Below are 23,094 nucleotides of genomic sequence, written 5' to 3'. Positions count from 1 at the left end.
GCGGGGTGCAAAATCAATAGGAAGAGCACATCGGGGACTTGCCAGTTCTTGGGAAGATCCTTGGTGTCTTGGGCTTCAAAGAAGCAAAATTCGGTCGCTCTTTCCACCGCCGAAGCCGAGTACATTGCCGCAGGACATTGTTGCGCGCAATTGCTTTGGATGAGGCAAACCCTGCGGGACTACGGTTACAAATTAACCAAAGTCCCTTTGCTATGTGATAATGAGAGTGCAATTAAAATGGCCGACAATCCCGTCGAGCATAGCCGCACTAAGCACATAGCCATTCGGTATCATTTTCTTAGGGATCACCAACAAAAGGGGGATATCGAGATTTCTTACATTAATACTAAAGATCAATTAGCCGATATCTTTACCAAGCCACTTGATGAACAATCTTTTACCAGACTTAGGCATGAGCTCAATATTCTTGATTCTAGAAATTTCTTTTGCTAAGCTTGCACACATAGCTCATTTGAATACCTTTGATCATATCTCTTCTATATGCTATGACTAATGTGTTTTCAAGTCCATTTCAAACCAAGTCATAGGTATATTGAAAGGGAATTGGAGTCTTCGGCGAAGAAAAAGGCTTCCACTCCGTAACTCATACTTCGCCACCACTCCGAGCAACTCTCTCTTCTTTGGAGGAGAAATGAGCATCAAGGAAAAGGACTTCATCCTTGGGGGAGAGAGTAAAAGCTCAAACGCAAAAGGACCGGATTTCGTCTTTGGTATAATCTTAACTCATTCATTTATGACCAAAGAGGAGGAACTTACTTCAAGGGCTCTAATGATTCCGTTTTTGGCGATTCATGCCAAAAAGGGGGAGAAATGAGCCCAAAGCAAAAGGACCGCACCACCACCACCAAATTCAAAAACTTAGTGCTTTCAAAAAGTCTTTATCATTTGGTATCCTATTGTGTTCAAAAGGGGGAGAAAGTAGTATTTCAAAAATGGTATATCAAACCCTCTTGAACACTAAGAGGTGGATCCCTTTTAGGGGGAGTTTTGTTTAGTCAAAGGAAAAGCATTTGAAATAGGGGGAGACAATTTCAAATCTTGAAAATGCTTTGCAAACTCTTATTCATTTACCTTTGACTATTTGCAAAAGATCTTTGAAATGGATTTACAAAAAGAATTTGCAAAAACAAAACATGTGGTGCAAACGTGGTCCAAAATGTTATATAAGAAAGAAACATTCCTCGCATATCTTGTAAGTAGTTATATTGGCTTAATTCCAAGTAACCTTTTCACTTACATTATGCAAACTAGTTCAATTATGCACTTCTCTATTTGCTTTGGTTTGTGTTGGCATCAATCACCAAAAAGGGGGAGATTGAAAGGGAATTAGGCTTACACCTAGTCCCTATATAATTTTGGTGGTTGAATTGCCCAACACAAATCTTTGGACTAATTTGTTTGCCCAAGTGTATAGTATATACAGGTGTAAAAGGTTCACACTTAGCCAATAAAAAGACCAAGTTTTGGATTCAACAAAGGAGCAAAGGGGCAACCGAGGGCACCCCTGGTCTGGCGCACCGGACTGTCCGGTGTGCCACCGGACAGTGAACAGTACCTGTCCGGTGCACCAGAGGACTCAGACTCAAACTCTTCGCCTTCGGGAATTCTCGGAAGCCGGCGCGCTATAATTCACCGGACTGTCCGGTGTGCACCGGACATGTCCGGTGCTCCAAGGAAGCTCGGCCTCCTGAACTCGCCAGCCTCGGGTTCGCGCGGCAGCCGCTCCGCTAAAATTCACCGGACTGTCCGGTGTGCACCGGACTGTCCGGTGTGCCAGCGGAGCAACGGCTCCTGCGGCGCCAACGGCTCCCTGCGCTGCATTTAATGCGCGCGCAGCGCGCGTAGACGTCAGGAACGCCCATGCCGGTGCACCGGACATCAAACAGTGCATGTCCGGTGTGCACCGGACACCCAGGCGGGCCCACAAGTCAGAAGCTCCAACGGCTAGAATCCAACGACAGTGATGACGTGGCAGGGGCACCGGACTGTCCGGTGTGCACCGGACTGTCCGGTGCGCCATCGAGCAGACGCCTCCAGCCAACGGTTAAGTTTGGTGGTTGGGGCTATAAATACCCCAACCACCCCACCATTCATTGCATCCAAGTTTTCCACTTCTCAACTACTACAAGAGCTCTAGGCATTCAATTCTAGACACATTCAAAGAGATCAAATCCTCTCCAATTCCACACAAAACCCTAGTGACTAGAGAGAGTGATTTGCCATGTTCATTTGAGCTCTTGCGCTTGGATTGCTTCTTTTCTTTCTCACTTGTTCTTGAGATCACAACTCCATTGTAATCAAGGCAAGAGGCACCAATTGTGTGGTGGCCCTTGCGGGGAAGTTTTGTTCTCGGCTTTGATTAGAGAAGAGAAGCTCACTCGGTCCGTGGGACCGTTTGAGAGAGGGAAGGGTTGAAAGAGACCCGGCCTTTGTGGCCTCCTCAACGGGGAGTAGGTTTGCAAGAACCGAACCTCGGTAAAACAAATCTCCGTGTCTCATTTGCTTATTCGCTTGGGATTTGTTTTGCGCCCTCTCTTGCGGACTCATTTATTATTACTAACGCTAACCCGGCTTGTAGTTGTGTTTATATTTGTAAACTTCAGTTTCGCCCTATTCACCCCCCCCCTCTAGGCGACTATCAATATGCATTAGTATATAAACTAAATTCTCGTGTATTTAGGTGACAAATTATAGCACAATTGACCATTGTAACCACCGACTCTTTTCAAATGACAAGTGATCTAAAGTCTTAAACAACATCGGATGTAGCTAAATGTACACATTTAGCAACCAAACAACAATAGAATATTCCCATTCTATATCTTGTTTTATGTTATTGTTCTGCCAATCAATCACTAGTCAAATATCAATAACATTTCTATTTATATTAAATTATGAGTGTCTGTTAGTATTTCCGTTTCCGTTCGTTTTCGCAATTCCGTTTATCCCGCTCCCGTTTCCGTTCCCGACTATTCCGGACCCGATCCCGTTTCCGATGATAAAATACTGATACGGAAACGAGAGAGGGGTTTTTCCGTCCATTTTCATCCCTACTAACCGCACAGGCCGTTGCCGCCACCTCCTCTGCGCTCGCGCACAGGGTCGCCGATGCCCCGTCCGGATCAGCTCTCGCGTCTAGCGTCGACCTGTCTTGATCGGCTCCTCTGTGCTCCTGCGTACTGGAGGTCGGCGACGCCGTGCTGGAAGACGCCACAGACAACGACGCCAGCAGCTATATCTCGATCACCGGGTCCATGCTTGATCACCGGCAATTGCGTCTTCTTCTACCTTCGTTGCACGAGACTGAGGTTGTGGTGCACAACGGACGCAAGGAAAGGTTCTGAGCCGACGCGAGAGACGACGAATGGAGGGAGCACGAGAATGAATAGTTGATACAGGGGAGCACACCACGTTTAGCGAACGAAAAACACACTCTATATTATAGCGGATGCTTTAGCATTTCTTGCTGAAGGCATAAAGGAGGAGTGGCTCGGCTAAATATACCGGACGGTTTACAGACCCTTGCACCTTGCTGGACCAGCCAATGCTGCTGGGATCGCAGGCGCGCCCGGTGCCGCCGCTTATAGAACGGCCAGAAAAAACACGTGTCGCTATGTCGCACGTACGTTTCTGTTTGTCCCAACCCCCAAGTAAAATTTGCAGGAAACAATTGGAAGTGCTTGCATTCAAATTCGGAACTGGATGCATCCGACAGCAAAAGATTTGCAACAGGGGCGCTCAAGTCACTCGGGCACTGGGTCGGTGTCGATGAAGCTGGACATGACCATGTCCCTGACGACGCCTTTGATGGCGCCGTACTTGCGGAGCACGGCCTCCCTCGTGAACCCGGCCTTCTCCAGCACGCGCTGCGACGCCGGGTTGGCCACGTCCACGAGCGCCTCGACGCGCTCCAGCCCCGGCACCTCGGCGAACACCGTGGCCACCGTGCGCTTCACGGCGGCCGTGGCCACGCCCCGGCCCCAGTGCGCGCGCGCCAGCACGTAGCCGAGCTCGGCGCGGCACGGGTCCCCCGTCGGGGACACGGACACGGCGCCGACGGGGCGGGGCTCGCCGCGGAGGCAGATGGCGCGGAACCACGGGTGAGGGAGTACCACGTCGCGGATGAAGGCCAGCAGCGGCTCCGTCGACTCGTAGGGCTCCCACCGGCACACGGCGGCCACCTGCGGGTCCGACGCCCACGCCATCATCGCGTCCACGTCGGACAGCTCGAACTTGCGGAGCGTCACCTCGTCCACGGTCACCTTGGCCGTGCCGGGCTCGGGCTTCATCACTTCTTGGGTTCTTGGCGTCGCCGTGGCCTCCATTGCTGACCTGTTTTCTTGAGCTCTAATGATTTCTCGACGCGGAAGTGCAGCTGCTCCGCTCTGTTCTTTTATGATTCCAGTGGATGGATGCGGGGCAGTGACTTGGTCCACTTTGACTGGAGAGGAGGAGAATCTTGATCCGCAAGCTTGGTCGGTGGCTGCGTGCACAGTGCACTGCGCACCTGACAAGTGTCAAACAGTCAACCTGACAAGATTGTTTACATTTTTAAAGGGGTGTTTGGTTGCTCCTGCTAAAGTTTAGACCGGGTCACATCAAGCGTTTGACTTTTAAATAGGAGTATGAAATATAGACCCAACCAACTGGACTAGATTCGTCTCGTCTTTTAATCTTCGGCTGACAAATTAGTTTTATAATCCGACTACATTTAATACCCGGAACAGAGGTTCAAACATTCGATGGGACAAAGGCTAAATTTTAGCGGGGTGTAACCAAACACCCCCTAAGTCCCGGAAAGAAAAACCGCGCTGACTTCAACATACGTCGATCATGACATCAGCGGCGGCCCTGCTTGGGCAGAGGGGCGACCGCCCCTCCCCTAGATATATAGGTCTAGGGATGGCAATCGGGCGGGTAGTACACGGATATATAGTTCGTGAATCCATACCCGCGAGACAAAACTCAACCCATACATGTACCCATAAACGTTCGTGGGTATGGATCTGTATCCATACCCGTACCCGCCGGGTATCCGCTATCCAGTGGATACCCGTTACCCGCCCACTACAATTTTAGCATTAAACACTAAACAACAATTTTATTACATTTCAAAATAATTATCATTCCAATAACATTAAATGATAATTTCAGCACCAAACAACATGTTATGGATAAAATTTGAAAAATAAGAATTTATGATAATATATAAATCCGGATGGCCCACATGTTAGATATCCATTGGGTAACGGGTATGGATACTGGATATCCATACCCGCAAAAAAATATCTGTGGATACCTTATTATATCCATAACCGTACCCGCGGATATCAAATTCCACCATACCCATATCCAATGGATAATTATCCGCGGTTATTTGCCCATACCCGTACCCATTGTCATCCCTATATAGGCCTGATCCCAGATAAAAATTTTGTAGTTATACTATCAGTGAATGATATAATAGTTTAGCAACAAAATACTAAAGAATTTACGGCTATGATGTGTTCATAATCCGATTTTATTTAAACAGGTTCGAACTAACTTTTAAGGTAATATTGTAATATATATTTTTTTATTTACTTATTGCTTGATATAAATATTTTATATCTATCTTAAGTGTCTATATTGGTAATATTTATATACAAAAAATAGAAAGGCCTCTATTTTAAATCTTGTCCTAGTAGAAAACAACTACAAAACTTGTTCTCTAAGTTTTCCCACGTCAAAAAAAATTATATACGAAACAGTTTCGTGGGGGCAACTATAATAGGTGTGAAAGTCGTCTAGAGGGGGGTGAATAGGGCGAATCTGATATTTACAAACTTAAGCACAACTACAAACCGGGTTAGCGTTAGAAATGTATAAGCGAGTCCGAGAGAGAGGGCGTAAAACAAATCGTGAGCAAATCGAGAGTGAGACACGATGATTTATTTTACCGAGGTTCGGTTCTTGCAAACCTACTCCCCGTTGAGGTGGTCACAAAGACCGGGTCTCTTTCAACCCTTTCCCTCTCTCAAACGGTCACTTAGACCGAGTGAGCTTTCTCCTTGATCAAACGGATCACTTAGACCCCACAAGGACCACTACAAACTTAGTGTCTTTTGCTTTGATTACAAGTGCCTTGAGAATAAGAATGAGAAGGAAGAAAGCACGATTGCAAAAGGCAAGCGAAAAGAGCGACAAATGACACACAGATCACTCTCTCTCTCAAGTCACTAATCACTAATGATCTCTTGTCTCAATTGTGGAACTTGGAGAGATTAGAGGCTTTGATTGTGTCTTGGAATGGATTGCTAGCTCTTGTATTGAATGTTGAAGGTTGGAATGCTTGGATGAAGTGAATGGAGGTGGTTGGGGTTGTATTTATAGCCACCAACCACTTCCTAGCTGTTGCTCCATTCTGCCAACCGTGGACGGTCCGCCCGCCTGGACCGGACGGTCCGCCCCTGCAGATCAACGGCTGAAAACACAACAGTCAGCAGTAACGGCTATATTGCATTTAATGCGTCGTCAGATGTCAGATAAAGCCAGTCGCGGACGGTCCGGTCGTGCACCCTGGACAGTCCGCGAGGACGCTATAATTCATTTTGCCGAACCTGTCACCTTCGGGTTTTTCGGTTCCTCACCTACCGGACGGTCCGCGCCTGAGCCCGGACGGTCCGCACGTGGTCTCGGACGGTGTTTGCTCTTCCATCGGACGGTCCGCAGTAGAGACACATGTTTTTACATTGGTTCTGTCCGAGGGTTATTTAGGTGTCGCGGACGGTCCGCCACAAAGGCCCGGACGGTCCGCGCTTGGCCTGATTTTCCAAAAAGCTTCTCCTGTCCGGAGTAATCTACGGTATTCCGGACAGTCGATTTAGCATAGTTGTAGATGAACCTTTGGCACCTGACGGTCCGGTCGTGCACCCCGGACGGTCCGCGAGGACGCTATAATTTATTTTGCCGAACCTGTCACCTTTGGGTTTTTCGGTTCCTCACCTACCGGACGGTCCGCGCCTGAGCCCGGACGGTCCGCACGTGGTCTCGGACGGTGTTTGCTGTTCCATCGGACGGTCCGCAGTAGAGACACATGTTTTTGCATTGGTTCTGTCCGAGGGTTATTTAGGTGTCGCGGACGGTCCGCCGCAAAGGCTCGGACGGTCCACGCTTGGCCTGATTTTCCAAAAAGCTTCTCCTGTCCGGAGTAATCTACGGTATTCCGGACAGTCGATTTAGTATAGTTGTAGATGAACCTTTGGCACCTGTAGATCATATAATTTAGAGCAAACTAGTTAGTCCAATTATTTGTGTTGGGCAATTCAACCACCAAAATCAATTAGGAAATAGGTGTAAGCCTAATTCCCTTTCAATCTCCCCCTTTTTGGTGATTGATGCCAACACAAACCAAAGCAAATATAGAAGTGCATAATTGAACTAGTTTGCATAATGTAAGTGCAAATGTTACTTAGAATTGAGCCAATATAAATTCTCATAGGATATGCATGGATTGTTTCTTTAATTTTTGACATTTTGGACCACGCTTGCACCACTTGTTTTGTTTTTGCAAATTCTTTTGTAAATTCTTTTGAAAGTTCTTTTGCAAATAGTCAAAGGTAAATGAATAAGATTTTGAGAAGCATTTTCAAGATTTGAAATTTTCCCCCCTGTTTCAAATGCTTTTCCTTTGACTTAAACAAAACTCCCCCTCAATAAATTCCTCCTCTTAGTGTTCAAGAGGGTTTTAAGATGCTAAATTTTTGAAGGTGATACTTTCTTCCCCTTTTGAACACAATAAGATACCAATTTGAAAAACTCTTTTAAAATAAGGGTGGTGGTGCGGTCCTTTTGCTTTGGGCTAATACTTTCTCCCCCTTTGGCATGAATCGTCAAAAACAGATACTTGAGTGAAATATAAGCCCTTCTTAAACTACTTTCTCCCCTTTGGCAAACAAAATATGAGTGAAGATTATACCAAAGATGGAGAGATGCTCGGAGCGACGGCGAAGGATGAGTCATGGAGTGGAGTGGAAGCCTTTGTTTTCGCCGAAGACTCCAATTCCCTTTCAATTCACCTATGACTTGTTTTGAAATTCACTTGAAAACACATTAGTCATAACATATAAAAGAGACATGATCAAAGGTATATTAATGAGTTATGTGTGCAAAACATCAAAAGAAATTCCTAGAATCAAGAATATTTAGCTCATGCCTAAGTTTGTTAAAAGTTTGTTCATCTAGTGGCTTGGTAAAGATATCGGCCAATTGTTCCTTAGTGTTAATATATGCAATCTCGATATCTCCCTTTTGTTGGTGATCCCTTAAGAAATGATATCGAATGGCTATGTGTTTAGTGCGGCTATGCTCAACGGGATTGTCCGCCATGCAGATTGCACTCTCATTATCACATAGAAGAGGAACTTTGGTTAATTTGTAACCATAGTCCCTAAGGGTTTGCCTCATCCAAAGTAGTTGCGCGCAACAATGGCCTGCGGCAATATACTCGGCTTCGGCGGTAGAAAGAGCGACGGAATTTTGCTTCTTTGAAGCCCAAGACACCAAGGATCTTTGAGAGCACCTAGAGGGGGGGGGGTGAATAGGTGATCCTGTAAAAACTTCAAACTTATAGCCACAAAACTTGATTAGGTGTTAGCACAGTTTATGCCAAGTGGCTAGAGAGGAGTCAAAACACAATAACCACAAGAATCCAATCAAGCACAGAGTGACACAGTGGTTTTATCCCGTGGTTCGGCCAAGACCAACGCTTGCCTACTCCACGTTGTGGCGTCCCAACGGACGAGGGTTGCAATCAACCCCTCTCAAGCGGTCCAAAGACCCACTTGAATACCACGGTGTTTTGTTTTCCTTCCACTATCCCGTTTGCAAGGAATCTCCACAAATTGGAGTCTCTTGCCCTTACAAGTATATGATCACAAATGAAACACAGAGTAAGGGAGGGAAGCAACACACACAAATCCACAGCAAAAGCGCACACACACGGCCAAGAATCGAGCTCACAAGACTATCTCAGAGTTCTCACTTAGAACAGAGCTCGAATCACTTAGAAACACAAACGAATGCGCAGAGACTTAGTGTGGATGATCAAGAATGCTCAAAGGTTGCTTGTGTATCTCCTCCATGCGCCTAGGGGCTCCTTTTATAGCCCCAAGGCAGCTAGGAGCCGTTGAGAGCAAATCCGGAAGGCCATCCTTGCCTTCTGTCGTCGGGGGCACCGGACAGTCCGGTGCACACTGGACACTGTCCGGTGCCCGATTTGTTTCCTTAAACGGCGAAGACGACCGTTGCAGACCGTTGGCAGATCTGGCGCTGTTGGCGCACCGGACATGTCCGGTGCACACCGGACAGTCCGGTGCCGTCTTCCGACCGTTGGCTCGGCCACGTGTCCCGCGCGGATTGCGCGGCCGACCGTTGGCCCTGGCCGACCGTTGGCTCACCGGACAGTCCGGTGCACACCGGACAGTCCGGTGAATTTTAGCCGAAGTCGCCGGCCAATTTCCCGAGAGCGGCCAGTTCGAGTCGCGTCAGCCTGGCGCACCGGACACTGTCCGGTGCACACCGGACAGTCCGGTGCTCCAGACCGAGCTGGGTCTTGGCAGCACACAGCCAAGTCCCTTCTCCTTTTCTCTATTCTTCTTCTTTCTGTTTCTAACACTTAGACAAATATATTAGTACTTAAAACCAATGTACTAAGGCTTAGAAACATACCTTTACTTCATGATTTTCACCTTGTTCATCCATGTACATAAATTCCCAATTAAGCACATGTGTTGGCACTCAATCACCAAAATACATAGAAATGGCCCAAGGGCACATTTCCCTTTCAATCTCCCCCTTTTTGGTGATTTATGCCAACACAACATAAAGCAACTAGAACAAGTGCAAAATCACTTTAAATAAAAACTCAAATTGGTTTTATTCAATTTTGGCATATATGGATCATCCTTTGCCACCACTTGGTTTGTTTTTGCAAATCAAACTCAAATCTCTATCTCTAAGTCTTCCAAAAGAGATTGATCAAAGATTTCAAAAACTCCCCCTATTTCCCATAATCAATACTTCTCCCCACAAGAAGCCAACTTTTGACAAGAGAGACAATAAAAGCTTTTGACACAACAAAAACTCTATTCTACTATTTTCAAAATCTCTCAAGTGGTAGCTGATCCATTTATCGCTTTGGCCTTTATTTTCTCCCCCTTTGGCATCAAGCACCAAAACGGGATCAATCTTGGCCTTTTAACCTCATTGCCTCACCAAAATCTTCACTTAAGAGCAAATGGCAATAAGATTTCATGATATGAACTTGGAATTAGTTACCCTCTCATCGGAGTGCAGTGGAAGTCTTTCATGGTCCAAGTCCACCTTTTCCCTTTCAATCCTCCTTCGAGACTAAATCAAGCAAACTCAAGCAAATGGTTAGTCTCAAAGGGTCAAGTTGTAACACATCTCCCCCTAAACATGTGCATCACTTTGCAACGGACTTGTGAGGTCCAGGGAGTGTTGATACAACTTGAGCACCACAATAAGCAACAAAATGCAAAAAGGAACATGATCAAAAGCATAACTACATGTATGCTACAATTCAATCCAGGTTCCGCGAATCTAAGACATTTAGCTCACTACGCAACCTGCAAAAGGTCTTCTCATCTAGAGGCTTAGTGAAGATATCGGCTAGCTGGTTCTCGGTGCTAACATGAAACACTTCGATATCTCCCTTTTGCTGGTGGTCTCTCAAAAAGTGATGCCGGATGTCTATGTGCTTTGTGCGGCTGTGCTCAACAGGATTCTCCGCCATGCGGATAGCACTCTCATTGTCACATAGGAGTGGGACTTTGCTCAGATTGTAGCCAAAGTCCCTGAGGGTTTGCCTCATCCAAAGTAGTTGCGCGCAACACTGTCCTGCGGCAACATACTCGGCCTCAGCGGTGGATAGGGCAACGGAAGTTTGTTTCTTAGAGTTCCATGACACCAGGGACCTTCCTAAGAATTGGCACGTCCCCGATGTACTCTTCCTATCGACCTTACATCCAGCATAGTCGGAGTCTGAGTATCCAACTAAGTCAAAGGTAGACCCCTTTGGATACCAGAGCCCGAAGCAAGGCGTAGCAACCAAATATCTAAGAATTCGCTTCACCGCCACTAAGTGACACTCCTTAGGATCGGATTGAAATCTAGCACACATGCATACGCTAAGCATAATATCCGGTCTACTAGCACATAAGTAAAGCAAAGAACCTATCATTGACCGGTATGCTTTTTGATCAACGGACTTACCTCCTTTGTTGAGGTCGGTGTGTCCGTCGGTCCCCATCGGAGTCTTTGCGGGCTTGGCGTCCTTCATTCCAAACCGCTTTAGCAGATCTTGCGTGTACTTCGTTTGGGAGATGAAGGTGCCGTCCTTGAGTTGCTTCACTTGGAACCCAAGGAAGTAGTTCAACTCGCCCATCATCGACATCTCGAATTTACACATGGTCGGGGTACCGTTCATCCTCGAAGCCAGGGGGTTGCTCCACGTACACCTCCTCCTTGATTGGCCCGTTGAGGAAAGCGCTCTTCACATCCATTTGAAACAACCTGAAAGAATGGTGAGCGGCATATGCTAGCAAGATTCGAATTGACTCTAGCCTAGCCACAGGAGCAAAGGTCTCCTCGAAATCCAAACCTGCGACTTGGGCATAACCTTTTGCCACAAGTCGAGCCTTGTTCCTCGTCACCACCCCGTGCTCGTCCTGTTTGTTGCGGAACACCCACTTGGTTCCCACAACATTTTGCTTCGGACGAGGCACCAGTGTCCAAACTTCATTGCGCTTGAAGTTGTTTAACTCCTCTTGCATGGCCAACACCCAGTCTGGATCTAGCAAGGCCTCTTCTACCCTGAAAGGCTCAATAGAAGAGACAAAGGAGTAATGCTCACAAAAATTAACTAATCGAGATCGAGTAGTTACTCCCTTGCTAATGTCACCCAGAATTTGGTCGACGGGATGATCCCTTTGAATCACCGCTCGAACTTGGGTTGGAGGTGCCGGTTGCGCTTCTTCCTCCATCACATGATTATCTTGTGCTCCCCCTTGATCGAGCGCCTCCACTTGAGGTACCTGTTCGTCATCTTTGGTTGGGGGATGCACCATAGTTGAGGAAGAAGGTTGATTTCGTTCATCTTGTTCCTGTGGCCGTACTTCTCCAATCGCCATGGTCCGTATAGCGGCCGTCGGAACATCTTCTTCATCTACATCATCACAATCAACAACTTGCTCTCTTGAAGAGCCATTAGTCTCATCAAATACAACGTCGCTAGAGACTTCAACCAAACCCGATGATTTGTTGAAGACTCTATACGCCTTTGTATTTGAGTCATAACCTAACAAAAACCCTTCTACAGCTTTGGGAGCAAACTTAGAATTTCTACCTTTCTTCACTAGAATGTAGCACTTGCTCCCAAATACACGAAAGTAAGATACATTGGGTTTGTTACCGGTTAGTAGCTCATACGACGTCTTCTTGAGGAGGCGATGAAGGTAGACCCTGTTGATGGCGTGGCACGCCGTGTTCACGGCTTCCGTCCAAAAGCACTCGGGGGTCTTGAACTCTCCTAGCATCGTCCTCGCCATGTCAATGAGCGTCCTGTTCTTCCTCTCTACCACACCATTTTGCTGTGGTGTGTAGGGAGCGGAGAACTCGTGCTTGATCCCTTCCTCTTCAAGGAACTCCTCCACTTGAAGGTTCTTGAACTCGGACCCGTTGTCGCTCCTTATCTTTTTCACTTTGAGCTCAAACTCATTTTGAGCTCTCCTGAGGAAGCGCTTGAGGGTCCCTTGGGTTTCAGACTTATCCTGCAAAAAGAACACCCAAGTGAAGCGGGAAAAATCATCAACAATAACTAAACCATACTTACTTCCCCCTATGCTTAGATAGGCGACGGGTCCGAAGAGATCCATATGCAGCAGCTCCAGGGGTCTTGAAGTGGTCATCACATTCTTGCTGTGATGCGCTCCTCCCACCTGTTTCCCTGCTTGACAAGCTGCACAAGGTCTATCTTTTTCGAAATGAACATTGGTTAGACCTATCACATGTTCTCCCTTTAGAAGCTTGTGGAGGTTCTTCATCCCCACATGTGCTAAGCGGCGATGCCACAGCCAGCCCATGCAAGTCTTAGCCATTAAGCATGCATCTAGACCGGCCTCTTCTTTTGCAAAATCAACTAAATAAAGTTTGCCGTCTAATACACCCTTAAAAGCTAGTGAACCATCACTTCTTCTAAAGACAGACACATCTACATTTGTAAATAAACAATTATATCCCATTTGACATAATTGACTGACAGATAGCAAATTATATCCAAGACTCTCCACTAAGAATACATTTGATATAGAATGCTCATTAGAAATTGCAATTTTACCTAGCCCTTTTACCTTGCCTTGATTCCCATCACCGAATATAATTGAATCTTGGGAATCCTTATTTTTGACGTAGGAGGTGAACATCTTCTTCTTCCCCGTCATATGGTTTGTGCATCCGCTATCAATAATCCAGCTTGAACCCCCGGATGCATAAACCTGCAAGGCAACTTTAGGCTTGGGTCTTAGGTACCCAACTCATGTTGGGTCCTGCAAGGTTAGCACAAATGTCCTTAGGGACCCAAATGCAAGTCCTGTCTCCCTTGCATTTTGCCCCTAACTTCCTAGCAACTATTTTCCTATCCTTTCTACAAATAGCAAAGGAAGTGTTTAAAGCACAATAAATTATAGAAGGTTCATTCACTACTTTCCTAGGAGCATGAATAACATTCTTTCTAGGCACATGAGCAATATTTCTCCTAGGCATATCCCTATCATGCTTATAAGAAGAACTAGAGGCAAACATGGCATGAGAATCATAAACATGTGAATCAAAATCATTATAAGCATTTCTAGCATTTCTCCTATCATAATACATAAAAGCATGGTTCTTTTTAGCATTACTAGCCATAGGGGCCTTCCCTTTCTCCTTGACGAAGATGGGAGCCTTATGGCTTGTTAAGTTCTTGGCCTCTCTCTTGAAGCCAAGACCATCCTTAATTGAGGGGTGTCTACCAACCGTATAGGCATCCCTTGCAAATTTTATTTTATCAACTTCATTCTTGCTAGTCTTAAGTTGGGCATTAAGACTAGCCACTTCCTTATTTAATTTGGAAATTAAAACTAGATGTTCACTACAGGCATCAACATCGAAATCCTTACACCTAGTGCAAATCTTAACATGTTCTACACAAGAATTAGATTTATTTGCTACTTCTAACTTAGCATTTAAATCATTGTTAACACCTTGTAAAGTAGAAATGGTTTCATGACAAGTAGATAGTTCATAAGAAAGCATTTCATTTCTTTTTACTTCTAAAGCATATGATTTTTGTGCCTCTACAAATTTATCATGTTCATCATACAATAAATCCTCCTGCTTTTCTAAAAGCCTATCCTTTTCATTCAATGTATCAATCAATTCATTGATTTTATCTATCTTAGATCTATCTAAGCCCTTGAACAAGCATGAATAATCTATGTCATCATCACTAGACTCACTATCACTAGAAGAAGCATAAGTGGAGTCTTGAGTACTCACCTTCTTCTCCCTTGCCATAAGACATGTGAGACGCTCGTTGGGGAAGAGAGCCGATTTGTTGAAGGCAGTGGCGGCGAGTCCTTCGTTGTCGGAGTCGGAGGAGGAGCAATCCGAGTCCCACTCCTTTCCTAGATGCACCTCGCCCTTTGCCTTCTTGTATTGCTTCTTCTTTTCTCTTTTGTTCCCCTTTTCCTGGTCACTTTCATTATCGGGACAGTTAGCGATAAAATGACCAAGCTTACCGCATTTGAAGCATGAGCGCTTCCCCTTGGTCTTGGTCTTGCTTGGCTGCCCCTTGCGACCATTTAGCGCCGTCTTGAATCTCTTGATGATGAGAGCCATCTCTTCATCGTTGAGTCCGGCCGCCTCAATTTGTGCCACCTTGCTAGGTAGCGCCTCCTTGCTTCGTGTTGCCTTGAGAGCGAGAGGTTGCGGCTCGTTGATCGGACCATTCAAGGCGTCGTCCACATATCTCGCCTCCTTGATCATCATTCGCCCGCTAACAAATTTCCCAAGAACTTCTTCGGGCGACATCTTGGTGTACCTGGGATTTTCACGTATATTGTTCACCAAGTGAGGATCAAGAACGGTAAATGACCTTAGCATTAGGCGGACGACGTCGTGGTCCGTCCATCGCGTGCTCCCGTAGCTTCTTATCTTGTTGATAAGGGTCTTGAGCCGATTGTATGTTTGCGTTGGCTCCTCGCCCCTTATCATTGCGAACCGTCCAAGCTCGCCCTCCACCAACTCCATCTTGGTGAGTAAGGTGACGTCGTTCCCCTCATGAGAAATCTTGAGGGTGTCCCAGATTTGCTTGGCGTTATCCAAGCCGCTCACCTTATGGTATTCATTCCTGCACAAGGAAGCTAGAAGAACAGTAGTAGCTTGTGCATTCTTATGAATTTGTTCATTAATGAACATGGGACTATCCGAACTATCAAAATGCATTCCACTCTCTACAATCTCCCATATACTAGGATGGAGAGAGAATAGGTGACTACGCATTTTGTGGCTCCAAAATCCGTAGTCCTCTCCATCAAAGTGTGGGGGCTTGCCGAGTGGAATGGAGAGCAAATGAGAATGTGAACTTTGCGGAATACGAGAGTAATCAAAAGAAAAGTTCGAATTAACCGGTTTTCTTCTCTCGTAGTCGTTGTGGTCCTCGTCCTTGTGGGAAGAAGTAGACTCGTCGCTGTCGTAGTAGATGATCTCCTTGATGCGCCTGGTCTTCTTCTTCTTCCCTTCCTTCCGTCTTTGGCCCGAGCCGGAGTCGGTAGGCTTATCGTCCTTCGGCTCGTTGACGAAGGATTCCTTCTCTTTGTCGTTGATCACTATACCCTTCCCCTTAGGATCCATCTCTTCGGGCGGTTAGTCCCTTTGTGAAGAGAACGGCTCTGATACCAATTGAGAGCACCTAGAGGGGGGGGGGTGAATAGGTGATCCTGTAAAAACTTCAAACTTATAGCCACAAAACTTGATTAGGTGTTAGCACAGTTTATGCCAAGTGGCTAGAGAGGAGTCAAAACACAATAACCACAAGAATCCAATCAAGCACAGAGTGACACAGTGGTTTTATCCCGTGGTTCGGCCAAGACCAACGCTTGCCTACTCCACGTTGTGGCGTCCCAACGGACGAGGGTTGCAATCAACCCCTCTCAAGCGGTCCAAAGACCCACTTGAATACCACGGTGTTTTGTTTTCCTTCCACTATCCTGTTTGCAAGGAATCTCCACAAATTGGAGTCTCTTGCCCTTACAAGTATATGATCACAAATGAAACACAGAGTAAGGGAGGGAAGCAACACACACAAATCCACAGCAAAAGCGCACACACACGGCCAAGAATCGAGCTCACAAGACTATCTCAGAGTTCTCACTTAGAACAGAGCTCGAATCACTTAGAAACACAAACGAATGCGCAGAGACTTAGTGTGGATGATCAAGAATGCTCAAAGGTTGCTTGTGTATCTCCTCCATGCGCCTAGGGGCTCCTTTTATAGCCCCAAGGCAGCTAGGAGCCGTTGAGAGCAAATCCGGAAGGCCATCCTTGCCTTCTGTCGTCGGGGGCACCGGACAGTCCGGTGCACACCGGACACTGTCCGGTGCCCGATTTGTTTCCTTAAACGGCGAAGACGACCGTTGCAGACCGTTGGCAGATCTGGCGCTGTTGGCGCACCGGACATGTCCGGTACACACCGGACAGTCCGGTGCCGTCTTCCGACCGTTGGCTCGGCCACGTGTCCCGCGCGGATTGCGCGGCCGACCGTTGGCCCTGGCCGACCGTTGGCTCACCGGACAGTCCGGTGCACACCGGACAGTCCGGTGAATTTTAGCCGAAGTCGCCGGCCAATTTCCCGAGAGCGGCCAGTTCGAGTCGCGTCAGCCTGGCGCACCGGACACTGTCCGGTGCACACCGGACAGTCCGGTGCTCCAGACCGAGCTGGGTCTTGGCAGCACACAGCCAAGTCCCTTCTCCTTTTCTCTATTCTTCTTCTTTCTGTTTCTAACACTTAGACAAATATATTAGTACTTAAAACCAATGTACTAAGGCTTAGAAACATACCTTTACTTCATGATTTTCACCTTGTTCATCCATGTACATAAATTCCCAATTAAGCACATGTGTTGGCACTCAATCACCAAAATACATAGAAATGGCCCAAGGGCACATTTCCCTTTCAATCTTCCCAAGAACTGGCAAGTCCCCGATGTGCTCTTTCTATTAATTTTACACCTCGTCCAATCGGCATCCGAATAACCAATTAAATCAAATGTGGATCCCCGAGGGTACCAAAGCCCAAACTTAGGAGTATGAACCAAATATCTCAAGATTCGTTTTACGACCGTAAGGTGAGTTTCCTTAGGGTCAGCTTGGAATCTTGCACACATGCATACGGAAAGTATAATGTCCGGTCGAGATGCACATAAATAAAGTAAAGAGCCTATCATCGACCGGTATACCTTTTGATCGACGGATTTACCTCCTGTGTCGAGGTCGAGATGTCCATTGGTTCCCATGGGTGTCTTGATGGGCTTGGCATCCTTCATCCCAAACTTGTTTAGAATGTCTTGAATATACTTCGTTTGGCTAATGAAGGTGCCTTCTTGGAGTTGCTTCACTTGAAATCCCAAGAAGTACTTCAACTCCCCCATCATAGACATCTCGAATTTCTGTGTCATGATCCTACTAAATTCCTCACATGTAGATTCGTTAGTAGGCCCAAAGATAATATCATCAACATAAATTTGGCATACAAACAAATCATTGTCAAGAGTTTTAGTAAATAAAGTAGGATCGACTTTTCCGACTTTGAAGCCATTAGTGATAAGGAAATCTCTTAGGCATTCATACCATGCTCTTGGGGCTTGCTTGAGCCCATAAAGCGCCTTAGAGAGTTTGTAAACATAGTTAGGGTACTCACTATCTTCAAAGCCGGGAGGTTGCTCAACATAGACCTCTTCCTTGATTGGTCCATTGAGGAAGGCACTTTTCGCGTCCATTTGGTAAAGCTTAAAGCCATGGTAAGTAACATAGGCAAGTAATATACGAATTGACTCAAGCCTAGCTACGGGTGCATAGGTTTCACTGAAATCCAAACCTTCGACTTGTGAGTATCCCTTGGCCACAAGCCGGTCTTTGTTCCTTGTTACCACACCATGCTCGTCTTGCTTGTTGTGGAAGACCCACTTGGTTCCTACAACATTTTGATTAGGACGTGGAACCAAATGTCATACCTCGTTCCTAGTGAAGTTGTTGAGCTCCTCTTGCATTGCCACCACCCAATCCGAATCTTGAAGTGCTTCATCTACCCTGTGTGGCTCAATAGAGGAAACAAAAGAGTAATGCTCACAAAAATGTGCAACACGAGATCTAGTGGTTACCCCCTTATGAATGTTGCCGAGGATGGTGTCGACGGGGTGATCTCGTTGGATTGCTTGGTGGACTCTTGGGTGTGGCGGCCTTGGAACTTGTTCTTCTTCCTCATCTTGATCATGGGCATCTCCCCCTTGATCATTGCTCTCCTCTTGAGGTGGCTCAACATCTTGATCTTCTCCTTCATCATTTTGAGCCTTATCCTCGTCTTGAGTTGGTGGAGATGCTTGTGTGGAGGAAGATGGTTGATCTTGTGCATTTGGAGGCTCTTCGGATTCCTTAGGACATACATCCCCAATGGACATGTTCCTTAGCGCGATGCACAGAGCCTCTTCATCACCTATCTCATCAAGATCAACTTGCTCTACTTGAGAGCCGTTAGTTTCATCAAACACAATGTCACAAGAAACTTCAACTTGTCCAGAGGACTTGTTGAAGACTCTATATGCCCTTGTGTTTGAATCATATCCTAGTAAAAAGCCTTCTACAGTCTTAGGAGCAAATTTGGATTTTCTACCTCTTTTAACAAGAATAAAGCATTTGCTACCAAAGACTCTAAAATATGAAACATTGGGCTTTTTACCGGTTAGGAGTTCGTATGATGTCTTCTTGAGGATTCGGTGTAGATATAACCGGTTGATGGCGTAGCAGGCGGTGTTGACGGCCTCGGCCCAAAACCGATCCGAAGTCTTGTACTCATCAAGCATGGTCCTTGCCATGTCCAACAGAGTTCTATTCTTCCTCTCCACTACACCATTTTGTTGAGGGGTGTAGGGAGAAGAGAACTCATGCTTGATGCCCTCCTCCTCAAGGAAGCCTTCAATTTGTGAGTTCTTGAACTCCGTCCCGTTGTTGCTTCTAATTTTCTTGATCCTTAAGCCGAACTCATTTTGAGCCCGTCTCAAGAATCCCTTTAAGGTCTCTTGGGTATGAGATTTTTCCTGTAAAAAGAACACCCAAGTGAAGCGAGAATAATCATCCACAATAACTAGACAATACTTACTCCCGCCAATGCTTATGTAAGCTATCGGGCCGAATAAGTCCATGTGTAGGAGCTCCAGTGGCCTGTCAGTCGTCATGATGTTCTTGTGTGGATGATGAACACCAACTTGCTTCCCTACCTGACATGCGCTACAAATCCTGTCTTTCTCAAAATGAACATTTGTTAGTCCCAAAATGTGTTCTCCCTTTAGAAGTTTGTGAAGATTCTTCATTCCAACATGTGCTAGTCGGCGATGCCAGAGCCAGCTCATGTTAGTCTTAGCAATTAAGCAAGTGTCGAGTTCAGCTCTATCAAAATCTACTAAGTATAGCTGACCCTCTAACACTCCCTTAAATGCTATTGAATCATCACTCCTTCTAAAGACAGTAACACCTACATCTGTGAAAAGACAGTTGTAGCCATTTTGCATAATTGAGATACGGAAAGCAAATTGTAATCTAAGGAATCTACAAGAAAAACATTGGAAATAGAATGGTCAGGAGATATAGCAATTTTACCCAATCCTTTGATCAAACCTTGGTTTCCATCCCCGAATGTGATAGCTCGTTGGGGATCTTGGTTCTTCTCGTAGGAGGAGAACATCTTCTTCTCCCCTGTCATGTGGTTTGTGCATCCGCTATCGATGATCCAACTTGAGCCCCAGGATGCATAAACCTACAAAACAAGTTTAGTTCTTGATTTTAGGTACCCAAATGGTTTTGGGTCCTTTGACATTAGACACAAGAACTTTGGGTACCCAAACACAAGGCTTTGACCCCTTGTGCTTGCCCCCAACATATTTGGCAACTACCTTGCCGGATTTGTTAGTTAAAACATAAGAGGCATCAAAGATCTTAAATGAAATGTTAGAATCATTTGATGCCTTAGGAGTTTTCTTCTTAGGCAATTTTGCATGGGTTGATTGCCTAGAACTAGATGTCTCACCCTTATACATAAAAGCATGATTAGGGCCAGAGTGAGACTTCCTAGAGTGAATTCTCCTAATTTTGCTCTCGGGATAACCGGCAGGGTACAAAATGTAACCCTCGTTATCCTGAGGCATGGGAGCCTTGCCCTTAATAAAATTAGACAATCTTTTAAGAGGGGCATTAAGTTTGACATTGTCTCCCTTTTGAAAGCCAATGCCATCCTTGATGCCAGGGCGTCTCCCACTATAGAGCATGCTTCTAGCAAATTTAAACTTCTCATTTTCTAAGTCATGCTCATTAATCTTAGCATTAAGTTGAGCTATGTGATCATTTTGTTTCTTAATTAAAGCTAGATGATCATGAATAGCATCAACATTAATGTCTCTACATCTAGCACAAATGGAAGTATGCTCAACGGTAGATGTAGAGGGTTTGCAAGATTTTAATTCAACAACCTTAGCATGTAATATATCATTTTCACTTCTAAGGTTAGAAATAGTAACATTGCAAACATCTAATTCTTTAGCCTTAGCAATTAATTTTTCATTTTCAATCCTAAGGCTAGCGAGTGAATCATTCAACTTTTCAATCTTAGCAAGCAAATTAGCATTATCATCTCTAAGATTGGAAAGTGAAGCATCACAAACATTTGAATCAACCTTAGCAATTAAACTAGCATTCTCATTCCTAAGGTTGACAATAGTATCATCGCAAGTGCTTAGCTCACTAGATAATTTTTCACATTTTTCTACTTCTAGAGCATAAGCATTCTTAACCTTAACATGCTTTTTGTTTTCTTTAATTAGGAAGTCCTCTTGAGAGTCCAAGAGACCATCCTTCTCATGAATAGCACTAATTAATTCATTTAGTTTTTCCTTTTGTTGCATGTTTAGGTTGGCAAAAAGTGTGCGCAAGTTATCCTCCTCATCACTACAGTTATCCTCATTGCTAGAGGTTTCATATTTAGTGGAGGATCTTGATTTTACCTTCTTCCTTTTGCCGTCCTTTGCCATGAGGCACTTGTGGCCGACGTTGGGGAAGAGAAGACCCTTGGTGACGGCGATGTTTGCGGCGTCCTCGTCGGAGGAGGAGTCGGTGGAGCTCTCGTCGGAGTCCCATTCCCGGCAAACATGGGCATCGCCGCCCTTCTTCTTGTAGTATCTCGTCTTCTCCTTTCTTCTCCCCTTCTTGTCGTCGCCCCTGTCACTATCACTAGATAATGGACATTTAGCAATGAAATGACCGGGCTTACCACACTTGTAGCATACTTTCTTGGAGCGGGGCTTGTAATCCTTCCCCCTCCTTTGCTTGAGGATTTGGCAGAAGCTTTTGATGATGAGCGCCATCTCCTCATTGTCGAGCTTTGAGGCGTCGATTGGTTGTCTACTTGATGTAGACTCCTCCTTCTTCTCCTTCGTTGCCTTGAATGCGACCGATTGTGCTTCGGGCATGGAGAGGCCATCTAGCTCGTTAATTTTCTTTGAGCCTTTGATCATCAATTCAAAGCTCACAAAGTTTCCTATCACTTCCTCGGGAGTCATTAGTGTATATCTAGGATTACCACGAATTAATTGAACTTGAGTAGGGTTAAGGAAAACTAGTGATCTAAGGATAACCTTAACCACTTCGTGGTCATCCCATTTTTTGCTCCCGAGGTTGCGCACTTGGTTCACCAAGGTTTTGAGCCGGTTGTACATGTCTTGTGGCTCCTCCCCTTGGCGAAGTTGGAAACGACCGAGCTCCCCCTCGATTGTCTCCCGCTTGGTGATCTTGGTCACCTTGTCTTCTTCATGCGCGGTCTTTAGTACGTCCCAAATTTCCTTTGCGCTCTTCAACCCTTGCACCTTATTATACTCCTCTCAACTTAGAGAGGCGAGGAGTATAGTGGTGGATTGGGAGTTGAAGTGCACAATTTGGGCTACTTCGTCCTCATCATAGTCTTCATCCCCTACGGATGGTACGTGTACACCAAACTCAACAACATCCCATATACTTTTGTGGAGTGAGGTTAGGTGATATCGCATCTGTTGGGGGCCTTCAGCTTCCGAAGGTCCTCAAAAACATGATTTGACAATGTTTTCCAAGTGAAATATGTGAACAGGTATCTTCGGATTCGGATCATGAGCATACAGAGCATGGTTAAGACGAAGCTTGAGCCAGACGAAAAATGATTATGACAAAGGACAAGGTGATCACGAAGCTGTGCGCAGGAAAGCTTCGGCATGACAGCAGAAAAGGGGAACCGACTTAAAGATGAAAAGGCAAATTAGACCTCGAAGGGCATGAATGTAATTTTACATGGGCTGCGTCCCTTGCCTATAAATAGATGAACAGTACCCCCGTACTGTTCACGCTGACTTGGCATTCGCTTTTTGCATCACGCCTGTACCCTTACTTTCCGTCAAACCGAAGGTACATTTATAATTTGTTATTCTGAATATGGTAATGCAAATAAAAATAAGTTGATGATAATGTTTATATTATTTTTCGTATTTCGTATATGAATTTTTCCTTATCATTTATTGTGCTTACGAAGGTTTTTCCTTCACAACCTTCGTCCGAAATTCATTATATCCGAAGGGACATAATGTCTTGAAGGACGAAGGACTTTAATATTTAACACTTTCTATGTTGCCTTGTTCTTAACTCTTAGCATTTGAGAACAAGTCCCCAACATTGGCGCCCACCTCCGGT

General features: G+C 45.6%; 1 protein-coding gene across 1 annotated transcript; it reads right to left on the bottom strand.

Moving 5' to 3' along the window:
• Positions 1-3,682: 3,682 nt before the first annotated feature.
• LOC100284421 (N-acetyltransferase) lies at positions 3,683-4,431 on the bottom strand. The gene has a single exon (NM_001157316.2). The coding sequence runs from the start codon at positions 4,344-4,346 to the stop codon at positions 3,765-3,767; it is 582 nt and encodes a 193-aa protein (NP_001150788.1). The 5' UTR covers positions 4,347-4,431; the 3' UTR covers positions 3,683-3,764.
• Positions 4,432-23,094: the final 18,663 nt, after the last annotated feature.

Source organism: Zea mays, chromosome 1, assembly GCF_902167145.1.
Source record: "Zea mays cultivar B73 chromosome 1, Zm-B73-REFERENCE-NAM-5.0, whole genome shotgun sequence".
Classification (NCBI taxonomy): domain Eukaryota; kingdom Viridiplantae; phylum Streptophyta; class Magnoliopsida; order Poales; family Poaceae; genus Zea; species Zea mays.
This window is presented reverse-complemented; position numbering and strand designations above follow the sequence as displayed.